Source organism: Lampetra planeri, chromosome 6, assembly GCF_965212315.1.
Source record: "Lampetra planeri chromosome 6, kcLamPlan1.2.h2, whole genome shotgun sequence".
NCBI classification, from domain to species: Eukaryota; Metazoa; Chordata; class Hyperoartia; order Petromyzontiformes; family Petromyzontidae; genus Lampetra; species Lampetra planeri.
This window is the reverse complement of record NC_136112.1, coordinates 1624635-1637881: the sequence shown is the minus strand read 5'-3', so window position 1 is coordinate 1637881 and position 13247 is coordinate 1624635. Positions and strand designations below refer to the sequence as shown.

The window sequence follows — 13247 nt, the reverse complement described above, 5'->3', positions numbered from 1 at the left end:
CGTGGGGCAGCCCTCTTACCACCTGCCCGATCGTCAATTTCAGAAGGTAAAAATAACTCGCAGGATTCGACGAATCGCCGGTTGAAACGACAAGCGCTCCCCCACATCTGGATCACACATCAGCTGCTCCGAGCAAAACAGCGGAAAGTTGCCGAGGAACAAACGACTTCTTTTTTCGAGCGAGGTCACCAACTTCCTAAAACCAAGAGGATGAGCAGCGCGCGTAGGGGGCCGGTGTGTAAGCGCCGTTTTATTATTGCACTCAGGGTCCAGAGCTGTCAATAACCAAAGGATGAACATCACCACGTGCGGCCAAAGCACCCCCCCCCCCACGTCACCGAGGAGCAGGTTGCACGATCACTCAGGGGATGAACAGGGCCCCCTATTTGGGGGGGCACAAATCACCCCAAACAACCCCCCCCTTTCAAACTCGGGTGTCGGACGGCTTGCCAACAGCTGAAAGGCCTCTTTGTCCACAAGATAAAAACCATTTGTTTTTTTGGGTTGTCGACTTCTTTATCAGACACGACCGCAGGGCGTGAAGTGGCTGCAGTGGAGGGAGCTGAGTTAAAGTAGCCTGGGGCTGACACCGCCCCCGGCACCGCAGACTGGACCCGGGTTGGGGTTACGTCGCGGCTTGGCACTCCGATGGAATCGGACGATCGCTACCGTCCAGGGAGCACGTGCATGCCGAGCTGTGCCGGGCGCGCGTTCCGCAATAACAAACCCAAACCAAAAGAACACGAAATTAAGGGTGCCCCTAGCGGCTCTACTTACGCGACACATCTCGCCAACACGCACACACACCGCGGGGGCAACTGTCGACGAGCAGAGGATAAACACGCACGGGAGAGAATCCGCGAAAGCAAACCTAAAGCGTTGGCGTCACTCTCTCTCTTCCCACTGTACACGACGGTCACGTTCTCCACCAGGGCCTGAAATCGTGCATATTTGGGTCAACGTACGTGTGCATGCGTGTGTGCGTTCGTGCGTGCGTGGTGTTCTGCTTTTCTTCCGTAATTTGGAAGCGGGTGCCACCACCCTCCCTCCCTCTCCCCAACTCTCCACTCCCTCCCCTCCCACCGCTGGCTGATGGACGGCCATGCCAGGTGGGGGGGGAGAAGGGGGGTGCAGGGGGAACGGGGCGGTGGCAGTGACGAGGTTATGACGATGACGCTGCCTTCCGCACGGCGGCCTCCTGGTAGCGCTGGATGCGCGTTTCAAGCACCGGGCGGAAGTGACGGATGAGGCCCTGAGGAAGAGCGGCGTGGGAGGGAAGAGGGGGAGAGGCGAACGAGTCACGCGCCAGCTGCGGACAGAACCTCATAATCAACGCCAGCCGGTAGGGGGGGCGGGGGGGAGTGTGAGGAGGTGGTCACTCATTTAGTGACAGAAACACCGAGCAGGCAAACAGCACATTTGGAATATGAAAAGTAGTGGGGAGAAATAAGATTAAAAAAGGCATGTAACGAAGGAGCGAGAGATCACCTGAACAGGCCAGGCTGCTCCATCGCCCAGCGCGCAGATGGTGTGTCCCTCGATCTGCTTGCTGATCTCCCACAGCATGTCAATCTCCTCGGCCCGCGCATTGCCATCCACCAGGCGCCACATCATCGTGTTCATCCAGCCCGTGCCTGTGTGGTGCCCACCACCACCATCATCGTCATCGTCATCATCATTCCTGTAAACGTCCTCAACAATTCCACGGTCTTCATCGTACCCACCAGCAGGCTTAAGAATCGGACCAAGTTGTGCATGCTCTGGCGTACGAGTGTACCTCTGCGTGTGTGCCCATGTGGGTGTGCGCAACGTGCATGCGGTTGGGCGGCTAAAATACAGCAAGTTCGCACAATAGGGGACACAGGTGGCGCATCAACCAGTCATCTCAGTCAGTCGACCCATGGCACCTGGGTCTGTGCCGTGACCTCCTGCCAGCGGGCATTCGACACTTCATGTGGCCTTAAAGTGCACAGAGCCTGGCACAAGCGCCGTGGCAACATCACCGGCACTTAGTGGCGAATGGTGGTTGTTGGGCAGGCACGTGTGTGTGCGGGCGCGCGTGCACTTGCCTTCCCGGCAAGGTGTGCACTGCCCACAGCTCTCGTGTTTGTAGAACTCCATGAGGCGAGCGATAGCCTTGACGACGTCCGTCTGTGAACCCAGCAACAACGCGCAACCACCTGAGCCACAGAACTTCGCGCTCCGTCGCCTTCCCCCCACACCCACCCCAGCCGTGTCCCGAGGACTGTGCCAACGGCTTCGCGTCGAGAGACGAGAAAAATAAATTTGCATCGCTCGCCGAGCCGAACCGAGGAAACCTTTCTTGAGATTAGCGAACGGAAGAGGGTATCATAGAGCACCCTCCCGAGATCCCTTCAACTAACTTCTGGTCCGCACAGTAGGGGGGCAAGTGCTCTCTAACCACCCTGCCACAGGACAGAAATAGTCATCGGATGACACACAAACCTCGACAGCTTTGCTTCTCTGAAGGTGGAATTAAGCCAAATTAAATGCAGAAGTGGTCAATGTATCGTGGGTGAAGACCCCACAGTAAACAAGCAATTTCATCATCACTGTCATCATCATCATTGCCGTCATTACAATCATCACGAGCACCATCAATACCATCATCGTCATCACCACCACCACCGTCACCACCACAGACGTACCGACTTGTCCATGACGATGAGAGCGGCCGTGCCGAGGCCGGTCTGCGCTGCGACGAGAGCATCGAAGTCCATGAGGACCTCGTCGCACACGGCACGAGGGATGAGCGGCGTGGACGAGCCCCCCGGGATGATGCACAACAGGTTGTCCCAGCCGCCACGCACTCCGCCTACCACCACAGAGACAGGATAGTGGGGGGGGGGGGCAACGGGGAGGGCTGTCAGTTGTGTAACGATTCATGGGTAGAGGTTGCTCATATCCATTGTTCGCCCTGAGCCAGTAGCAAAAACGAAACAACTTTTTTTTTAATTACCAGATAAGGCTCACTGAGATATTTAGATATTTTTCAGAAGCAATCTGGCTATCACAAATGATATCTCCACGAAGTGGCTTATCGTGTGGTAATTTATAGCAGCCAAATAATCTAAACGTGTGATGCCGATCCACGCGACCGCAGGGAGAAAACATTCAAGTTCCAAATATACAGCACGCGTTAAGGGTCAGGATCGAACCCATGGACTTCTCCGTACCAGACGAGGGAGTTAACGTCTCGTCACCGCGGTGCCCCGCGGAATAAACATTCCACAGCCCCCCATCTCCCCATCATCCCTGCCCAATCCCCACATGATTTGATTAATTTCCAAGATTCAAGGTCACAATTTGATCTAGAAATCTATTCCGTGTTTTACATTGTGGAGGCATGGAGCGGGGGAGTAGCTTTGTGAGCGTGTAATGATTCTCCGCCCTCACTAGTCCCATAAATTTTCCTGATTCAGGGCAGTCTTAGATTCAAGGCCAGAACCAACGAGGGCCAGCATTGGGGCCCACCCCCCGCCCCCCCAGCCGTAAGTTGAGTCCAGTGTCAAGGCCAGGCTTACAGACAGACCCCGCTGGGGCAGTTGTTGTTAGCGGGTGCCTATTAGAACCCAACACGGCACACACAGCTGGGCGATGTGGCCATGTTTATTTTCTCCCCCAGGGCAGATGTTTACACACCGTACCAGGTACTCAATTAAGGCTGAGTCTACGTTGGGTAAGCCCAAGACGTTGACCGTAAACAGAGATAGAATTTAGATTTGTAATGTAGTACGTTAACCAATACACTACAGCTCACCAAAAAAAGACAAAGATCCCCTGTATAGTCTTTACATATTTTTGTGGCAAGTGCTGTTAGCGAGCATCTACAAAGGCCACCACAGCACATGAGGGGGTGGGTGGACAGCACCACGCCTGGCCGCCTTTGTTTCTCGAGTAGCAATGTTTTCACACCGCACTAGGTAATCATTTTAAGGCAGAGTCGACTTAGGGGAGACCCACCAGGACCAGTTCAGATAATCGTCACCGGTGTTGGCCGCGAGTGGGAATCGGACTCAGGTCGCTAGATTCGTAGCGCAGTGGCGCTAACCACTGCAACCACCACTCCCTGCTCATCCCACACATCCACACACGCAGACGCACCGGCATGTCTCTCGACGAGCTCCTTCAGCGGGATGGACATCTCCTCCTCCACGGTGCACGGGTGGTTGACGTGGCCCGAGATGTTGAACAGCTTCGTCCCGGAGTTTCGCTCGCGGCCGAACCCGGCGAACCACTCCCCGCCGCGACGGCAGATGGTGGGCGCCACGGCGACCGTCTCCACGTTAGCGACCGTCGTGGGACAGCCGAACACGCCTGACGGGCAGAACCGCAGCCGCGTGCCGGTGCACGTGTCAAACAGCTTTTTCCGCGCAGCGTCCGTCTCAAGATGCGGCTGTGGTGGGGCGTTACATAAATCCACGCTGAACGTCGCGCAGCGTCGCCCACGCCTCCCGCTCTCCTGCACGGCCCAGCCAGGGGCTCGCACATGGGCTTGACGGGAGCTCAATCATAATCAGAATACTTATTTATAGTGGAGGAATCCAATGAGCTATAAAGCTCATTTTCACAGACGTCCCGTAGGGGCACGGGGTCAGAACGTTACAACAACAACACAAAAACCACGATAGAAGTGCAAGGTAGAGGAAAGGTAAACAAATCACTTAAAAATAACACAAATAAACTAAACAATTTTTTCTCTTCCCAGATTAAGCCCACTTTTCAGAAGCCACCTGGCGTACAAATAATAGCAGCTCAACAAAGTGGCTTATCACCACGTGGACAATTATATAGCAGCGGCCAAATAAACTCTCTAAAACGCTCACCGACGTCGGCGGGGAAGGGAGGCTTGAGACGCGGCTTGCCCTGCTTGCCCTCCAGGCTCTCGATCAGTGCCGTCTCCTCGCCGCAAATGTACGCGCCGGCCCCGCGATGCACGAACACGTCGAAGTCGAAGCCCGAGCCGCACGCGTTGTGCCCCAACAGCCCCTTCTCGTACGCTTCCTTGATCGCGAGCTGCACGCGTACGCGGCGAGACGGGGGTACACACGGAAATGCGTCGAGGTCAGATCACTCAACTGCTGGCACTGCTGCGATTCTTTAATTAGACAGGGGTTCTTTAGGGTAGCGGGTTTATGATGACTACACAAAACCCACCCACCCCCCGCCGTCACCATCACACTTAATTACTGCACTTAATTTGGATAAACTCCCAGCTCCAAGACTTAAAACTATCACTTTGCGTGTCATGCGAAGAACATTACACTGTGTCAGGGCGGGTGAGAAAGCGCTGCCCCATCCTGGTGTGGACCAGAGTTCACTTCAAAAGGACCTCAGAGGCAGCTCAGCGAGATCCGCTTCAGGGGGATGTTCTCTAACAAACACAGGGGAGCACTGCTCTGTGAGAGATCCGAATAATAGATGTGTGTCTCATGACACTGATAGCATGACTGGGAAAAATAATATGCCAATTTAGACTGTCGGGGGCAGCCGCTTTTGGCGAGCGACTACTGAGGCTGGCATGGTGCACGAAGGGGTGGTGTGGACATAACAATACCAGACCGCATTTGACTCCCCTATGCTCATGTTTACACACACACACCAAGTACTGATTTAAGGTGTGCAACCTAGGAAAGGCCCAGAGGAGGTTCAGATTCTACCTGCCGCTGGTAATCTAGGTTTGATTCCCCATAGCGGGGAATTAAAACCGAGATTAGTTTTGCCCGTGTGTGAACACGCAATCACCCACGCGCATTGTGTGCACTCAAAACACGTGTTCGCATTATCAATGCCCGCAGGCTTATGTGTGTGTTACCACACAAATGACCACCAGTAAAATATGAATGCAGCACTGTTTTAAGCAGGTGAGCTTTCACTAACTTTGATTATCCCTTGTGCAAAAGAGATATGTTAAGACTTCAGTGAAGAGAATAAATTATATGTTTCATTCAGTTTTGGTTACATTTGAAATCGGAATTTATTCCAGGGAAATGACACACTAAACAATTTTTATTTTACCAGGTAAGGCCCACTTTTTCAGAAGAGACCTGGCCACAAACTATAGTTCCACGAAGTGAGTTTTCGTGTGGAAATGTATAACAGCCAAATCATCTAAACGTGTTAAGTTGATTTAAAATGTGGAGGAAAAATAACCGGATGACCCGGAGAAAAATCCACGCGACCACGGGGAGAACACGCAAACTCTGAATATACAGATGTCAAGGTCGTGATCGAACCCACGACCTCCTTCATACCAGACGAGGGAGATAACATCTCCCCACCGCGGAGCCCCAAAATGCACCCAGCAACATCGTCATCTGTCACGGTCCTCACTTCTGCACATCAACTGATCTCGTAGCTCCATCATGTGGTGGGGTTCTCCTCGAAAGAGTGTCCTTTCCATCGGCTGCCACACCATCACGGGTCTCATCAATCACCCGTAATCTCACCGAGTGATGTGTCATGCCCAAAACCCACTTTGCTTAACATTCACCGATTTGCAAAATCATCCATCGACGCACCGCTCTGTCTCTTGTTCTTTATCAGTGTCTGTGTTTCTGATCTGTTAAACATTACAAAAAAATTAAGGAGTCTTAAAAACTATATTTTAAATTTGGCATTGAGCTTACATAAATGAATTATTGAACAGACTCGGAAACTGTACATACACAGGAACCGCCAGTGCTTGCTAGTGAGACCACAATATAGCTTTGTGCTAAGAGGCTTGATGCAGCACGCGATTGCGGTACACGACCGTGGCACGAAGCTGTGGCAAAGGATAATCCTAAAGAAACACGGCACAACTTAAATACCTTCACAGTACGATAACAATTCTATCGTTATTTCAGAGTAAGAACCGACCACGAAAAAAAGTATACGGAAAAATTATGTTCATAGCCTGCAACAGTTAGAGGTTCATTTGAGGCGTGCAGGTGTACGCCACCGCCATCCGGCAGGAGTTTGTGGCGCACACCGCCATGGCGTAAATACGTTGGCTGGGACGCACAAACCTGTAAGTTGGACGCCTCGTTGTAGAACTCGCCGCGGATGTAAATATAGGCGGCGCGCGCCCCCATGGCGCGTCCCGCCACCAGGCAGCCCTCGATCAGCTTGTGCGGGTCGTGACGCATGATCTCTCGATCCTTGCATGTGCCGGGCTCGCCCTCGTCTGCGTTCACCACCAGGTACTTGGGCCTGAAATGTTGCACGAATTTTTATTTTCTTACCCAGATGCGCAGTCGCAGGTGCGCGCGTGCACGTTGATGGCCCGATGCACGAGCACACGAGTCACGTGGTGGGTAACCAATGACAACGAGCAGAAGGGTTATTACTAGAGGATGGCCTCTCAGGGGTGGGAAACTAATGTTCACCCAGGATTCCGTTTACAATGAGAGCTAGCCTGTCTGGGTGCATGCAGATGCGCCCGCCTGACACACGCGTGCACGTGTGCTCGTGTGTATATCCCATGGGGAGCGGTAGTCTAGCGGTTAGCGCGTTGTGCTACGAACCCAGCGACCCGAGTTCAATTCCCGCTCACGGCCACCACCAGTGACGGATTATCTGAACTGGTCCTGGGCCTCCTCTAGGTCTACTCAGCCTCAAATTATCACCTGGTGCGGTGTGTATCGCACCAGAAAGATGTGCACTACCTGGGCATATTGGCACAAGACGGAGAAAAGTGGAAAGAAAGGACAAAATGTGCAGTGGACATCTATGGGCTATCGTGATGATGATGATACGGGGGCAGCATCTTTGTCTCGTGCGTATATGCCACTGGTTACCGTCCATCGGAGGGCTTGTTCATGAAGCCCCACTTCATGCCGGTGGGGAAGCCGGCGCCGCCGCGTCCTCGCAGCCCCGACACCTTCACCTCGTTGAGGATCCACTCATGCCCCTTGAGCAGGATCTCCTTCGTTTTGTACCAGTCTCCCCGTGCCATGGCGCCCTTCAGCCTGGCGGCAGTCACACGCACGCACGCGAGACAAATCACAGCATGGTCGCGCGTTTGCTCTCACGGGATCGGCAACCAAAATAACAAGAGCGTCCATTTTTTTCGAATTCGGTAAACAACTCAATTGATCGAGAGCCGCAATGCATGTGAATACAGGACGATGGTCCTTAATGATTAATGTCACGAAGCAGATCTTGAAGAGTCGTAGGTTGCCGGTCACCGTCCGTGCCATTCTAGCGCCACCTGCCGGACTTGGACTCGGAGCGGCCGAAGCTCAAGGACATTTTTTCAAAATTCTTTTTAAAAGTTTCTGCACAGCATTAACTGAGGGAATTCTATGGCTCACTATGTATAGTTATTATTGCAGTTACAGACGCCACACTGCATAGAGCATTCTAACAATTTGGAGATTCTGCTGCGTTGGCAGGTGGTGCACGAGCACAATAAACATAAATCAACACATGTCAACAACACTGTGACTTGATACCAAAATATAATAGGCGACGTTTCCAGGAATGACCCTTCTTCACAGCACATAGCCAATCATGCGCTATACAGTAAAACCTTGGATTGCGAGCATAATTCGTTCCGGAAACGTGTTTGTAATCCAAAGCACTCGTATATCAGTTGTGATCACGTGACGCTCGGCAGACAAAGCATATACGTACTACACGTATTGCAAGACCTCGCTCGTTTATCAAATTAATATTTATTTAAATTTTTTGCTCGTCTTGCAAAACACTCGCAGACCAAGTTACTCGCAATCCAAGGTTTTTACTGTATCGTGTTTTATTTTGAGACCGTGCTCTGGACGGATGCGTTGAGTTGTGGATGCTGAGGCTGTATCCTGCGCTTCATCGAGGCCACAGTGACAGTACCTCCAGTCATGGCGGCCATAGAGGTTCGTAAAAATGCGGTCTTCATCCTTCAGAGGGCCAAACTTGGTTTTCTTCGGCTTTTGCTATCGAACAAACACACAGAGGGTTTTTATTTAGTGAGCGGGGCAGGACACAACATCGCATACATTACATCACGCACGCCGTTATTGGACATAACATCGCGTACATTACATCACGCACGCCGTTACTGTTGACATCGCACAGCGCTTTTGTTACTCCACCGCTGGATGAGGACCTCATCAAGAAGCGCGGGCCGTGGGGGGTTATTTGACCGCACTTCAACTCTGACGTACATGTTTGTTGAAGTTCTTTCGCACCGTGCGTAGTCAAGCGTGCTAATCGGAGGTGCGAACGTGGGGTGGTGGTGCAGCAGCATAGATGCGGCAGCATATAAGTAGAGTACAAGAATGGATTTTGACCGTACTGCTCCGCTCTTGCCTACCGTGCAACAACCCTGTTATGCACGGCGGTCGACCCTTCCAAGCGCTGTCCGGGCTCAAACCTAGCTGCTGAGATCTAATGAGATGGGGCTGGTTCCAGGTAATTTGGCGACAGGTGCCAATAGCAACAATCAAGAGGTGGAGGGGGGGGGTGCGTGGGGGGGGGGTCTCACCTGTTCAGGGGCTGCGGCAGCGCTGAGGCGTGCGACGCACACTGGACTCAGGCTCGCGGGACCCGACCTGATGCCCAGGTTCAGCACTGGGCGGAGTGTCCACATGGCTTCTGTTGCAAGCAAACAAGACGAGATAATGAACATCCCGCTGTAGGTCGTACACACTGTTAGCGAGCACCTATTAAGGCTCCCTCCCCACCGGCACGAGGTGTGCTGCACATGAACAAGCCTTCCAATGGACGCTGACTAGCGGACAAAGACGAAGTTCCCCCGACCGTGTAGCCATAACAGATTGTTGGGCGCAAGTTGCTGTTAGCGAGTAGCACCTATGAAGGCCGGCACGGAACACGAGGGGGTGGGTTGCCAGCACCACGCACGGCCGCCTTAGTCTCCCTAGTGGCGATGTTTACACGTCGCAGCAGGTACTCCCTTGAGGCTGAGCCGACCCAGGGGAGGCCCAGGGCCGATTCAGATAATCCGTCATTGGTGTTGGCCATGAGCGGGAATCGAACTCGGGTCGCCAGGTTCGCGCTAACCCTTATGCTACCGCTCCCCCCTGACTTGCGGACACGTCTGCACACACACACACTCTCTCAAGAGACCAGGTGAGTCTCATTTGCAAGAGGGACCTGGGTCTCTTTCCCAACTTCTCATCTGTGGAGACAGCAGTTGTATTAAAAAACAACATTTAAGATGGAGAGAGACACTTGCATGGGAGGTTCTTAACATCATCACCACTAAGCTGCAATGTTGATGATCTGCAATGTTGATGGTCAGCACTGCTGATGACCCAATGTTTCCCTTAAGTTTAACACATGGGAAAATGACTTTTAAAAATCTAAATCTTATTGCAAAGCGACCTTTGACTGCTGTTTCAATAACACGTTTGTGCAAAAAAAACAGCTCATGGACGGGAAATGCATTAAGTGGTTACCAGAGAATCACTGTTTGGGCTCCACAACTCTTGCCCATCAAACAAGATATAATTAACAATGATGATTGAAACGTGCCTCGGGAATGGAAGATAACTATGATTCAGGAACCCTTTACACTCTGGAAGTGATTTAAGTTATATCCCTTATGTAACCCGCGAGACGTCAACATTTTTACAGGCAATTCATTGTTGAAGCAGGTGCAAAGGCCAATAAAGCACATCTACACGTTTTAAAAAGCTCACTGGCATTTTAAAACGCCACAACCAATCGCTGCCATGAACATTCGACGACCTTTTAGACGATGTTGCGTCTAATTAAGCTTAAAACCCGTGTTGTGTAACGCAACATAAGGGGGGAGAATTCCCCTCAGAGCTGTACTCACTTGATGTTTACACTCCTACTTGATGGTCATTTATAAACGCCCACAATAGATAAGCACAACATTCCCGGCACGAAACAACCCCCTTTGACGTACGTGACCAGGCGTAACAGTGGTTTAATATCGGCGTTTAAAAGGGCACTAGAGCGAGCCTTAAAGCTAGGCCCGAACATTCGCCTCAACGTACTTTAGTTTAAAAAATAAACTCCATTCTACGATTAAAACATATAAAACACGTACGTCGTTAACAATAACTACAGGTGTAGGTAAGTGTATTAATGTACCGTTGAAAATTGCCTCTTATAAAGGCGCGCCAACGACTCCGCCTAGCTAGGCCGCAGGCCTCCGTTTGACCTCTCAAGGTGTCACCGTCACGGGGGTCCCGGCTCAGGGGTTCAACCGGGGTCTGTGGGGCTCGGCAGGGGGAGGGTCTCACCTCTGCGGTGTCCCTGGAGGCAGGGGAGACAAAGACGGCGCAGGGAGAAGGGGATTGTTGAGGTCTGGGTGCCGGGAAGCTCTCCCCCGTGGAGGCGCGGCAAGGAGGCGAGTCGACGCAGGCGGCTACCTCGCGGGGGCGTAGTGGTAACGCGGGGAGAGGCATCGTGTACCCCAAAAACAACTCATCATTACCCTACAAAACCCATCGTGTACCCCAAAAAACAACGTTTACCCCAAAAAACAATCGTGTACCCAAAAAAACTATCGTTTACCCCCAAAAAAACAATCATGTACCCCCCAAAAAACCCATCGTGTACCCCAAAAAAACCATCGTGTACCCCAAAAAAACCCGTCGTGTACCCCAAAAAACCCCATCGTGTACCCAAAAAACAATCGTGTACCCCAAAAAACCACATCGTGTACCCCAAAAAAACAATCGTGTACCCTAAAAAACCACATCGTGTACCCCAAAAAAACAATCGTGTACCCTAAAAAACCCATCGTGTACCCAAAAAAATCCAATCGTGTACCCCAAAAAACCCATCGTGTACCCAAATAAATCCATCGTGTACCCCAAAAAACCCATCGTGTACCCAAAAAAATCCAATCGTGTACCCCAAAAAACCCATCGTGTACCCAAATAAATCCATCGTGTACCCCAAAAAACCCATCGTGTACCCAAAAAAATCCAATCGTGTACCCCAAAAAACCCATCGTGTACCCAAAAAAATCCAATCGTGTACCCCAAAAAACCCATCGTGTACCCAAATAAATCCATCGTGTACCCCAAAAAACCCATCGTGTACCCAAAAAAATCCAATCGTGTACCCTAAAAACCCCATCGTGTACCCAAATAAATCCATCGTGTACCCTAAAAAACCCATCGTGTACCCAAAAAAATCCAATCGTGTACCCTAAAAAACCCATCGTGTACCCAAATAAATCCATCGTGTACCCCAAAAAACCCATCGTGTACCCAAAAAAATCCAATCGTGTACCCCAAAAAACCCATCGTGTACCCAAAAAAATCCAATCGTGTACCCCAAAAAACCCATCGTGTACCCAAATAAATCCATCGTGTACCCCAAAAAAATCCAATCGTGTACCCAAAAAACCCATCGTGTACCCAAATAAATCCAATCGTGTACCCCAAAAAAATCCAATCGTGTACCCCAAAAAACCCATCGTGTACCCAAAAAACCCATCGTGTACCCAAAAAAATCCAATCGTGTACCCTAAAAACCCCATCGTGTATTCAAAAAACCACCATGTACCCAAAAAACATAGTGTACACAAAACACCTATCGTGTACAAAAAAAACCATCGTTATTTAAAAACACGTCGTATTTTATAAACAAGAGTTCGCTAGATACACAGGGTACCCAGAAATCACAACGTACCCCGGGAGACAGGGTGTTTCACAAGCAGGGTACCCTGGATGCATAGGGCGTACCAAAACATCACAGGCCGCTCAAAAATAAGTGTACCCGACAGCCATGGAATAATGCATAATATCCTACGGTGCTAAATAAGTTCAACATACATACATCATGACAAGTTACCCAACATTCATAGTGTACCCACTAGCGATATAGTATTTCCAAGACAGAGTAAGGGTTGTCACGTAAACAGAACGTGCCAATTCGTTACTAGTGCAGCACACCGGCGTGTTGGAGCGCAAATCCACAACATTTGCAATCTTACTTATTGGCTGTGTCGGGTGGTGGCGAGTTTAACAACACATTTATATTTACGCGATCTAACCCAAAAAAAAACTGTATTACGGATGATACTGGTCGCGAAAGCCTACGACGTGTTAACGCGATATAACCGGTTTTGCTGAAAAAAAATAATTCCATCGGCAATTCCCACTCCAACACGGGCGGTGGAGGCTCCGCAGATCTCGATATGACCTAAACGCCTTCACGCGATCCGAGATATAACAAACGAATCACTATGAGCCCGTGTATGATAATATGAAGATGTTCTTCTTCTCCCACTGTTATTAAGC

At 50.9% G+C, this 13247-nt stretch overlaps 1 protein-coding gene across 2 annotated transcripts; it reads right to left on the bottom strand.

The window, feature by feature from the left end:
• Positions 1 to 230: 230 nt before the first annotated feature.
• On the bottom strand, positions 231 to 11370 carry LOC144719350 (NADH dehydrogenase [ubiquinone] flavoprotein 1, mitochondrial-like). Of its 2 annotated transcripts, none has more exons than XM_078595210.1 (11): positions 11235 to 11370; positions 9485 to 9594; positions 8851 to 8933; positions 7803 to 7973; positions 7032 to 7215; positions 4848 to 5037; positions 4126 to 4338; positions 2670 to 2836; positions 2070 to 2151; positions 1489 to 1634; positions 231 to 1252 (listed from the first exon to the last, which is right to left on the bottom strand). In XM_078595210.1, exons 2-11 carry the CDS (start codon positions 9587 to 9589, stop codon positions 1163 to 1165), a joined length of 1431 nt encoding a protein of 476 aa, XP_078451336.1. In that variant the 5' UTR covers positions 9590 to 9594; positions 11235 to 11370; the 3' UTR covers positions 231 to 1162. The 2 variants fall into 2 exon arrangements, with proteins under 2 accessions (XP_078451336.1, XP_078451337.1); XM_078595211.1 differs by lacking the exon at positions 11235 to 11370 and adding an exon at positions 11083 to 11191.
• Positions 11371 to 13247: the final 1877 nt, after the last annotated feature.

What these genes read in the sequence shown, in the direction of transcription:
- LOC144719350 (XM_078595210.1), bottom strand. Translation starts at nt 9,589, where the DNA reads ATGTGGACACTCCGCCCAGTGCTGAACCTGGGCATCAGGTCGGGTCCC. An exon ending in GCTCGTCGAGAGACATGCCG is followed by an intron (nt 2,837 to 4,125) that starts GTGCGTCTGCGT and finishes CTGTGGTGGTAG; the next exon opens with GCGGAGTGCGTGGCGGCTGG. An exon ending in TCATCGTCATGGACAAGTCG is followed by an intron (nt 2,152 to 2,669) that starts GTACGTCTGTGG and finishes CTGGGTTCACAG; the next exon opens with ACGGACGTCGTCAAGGCTAT.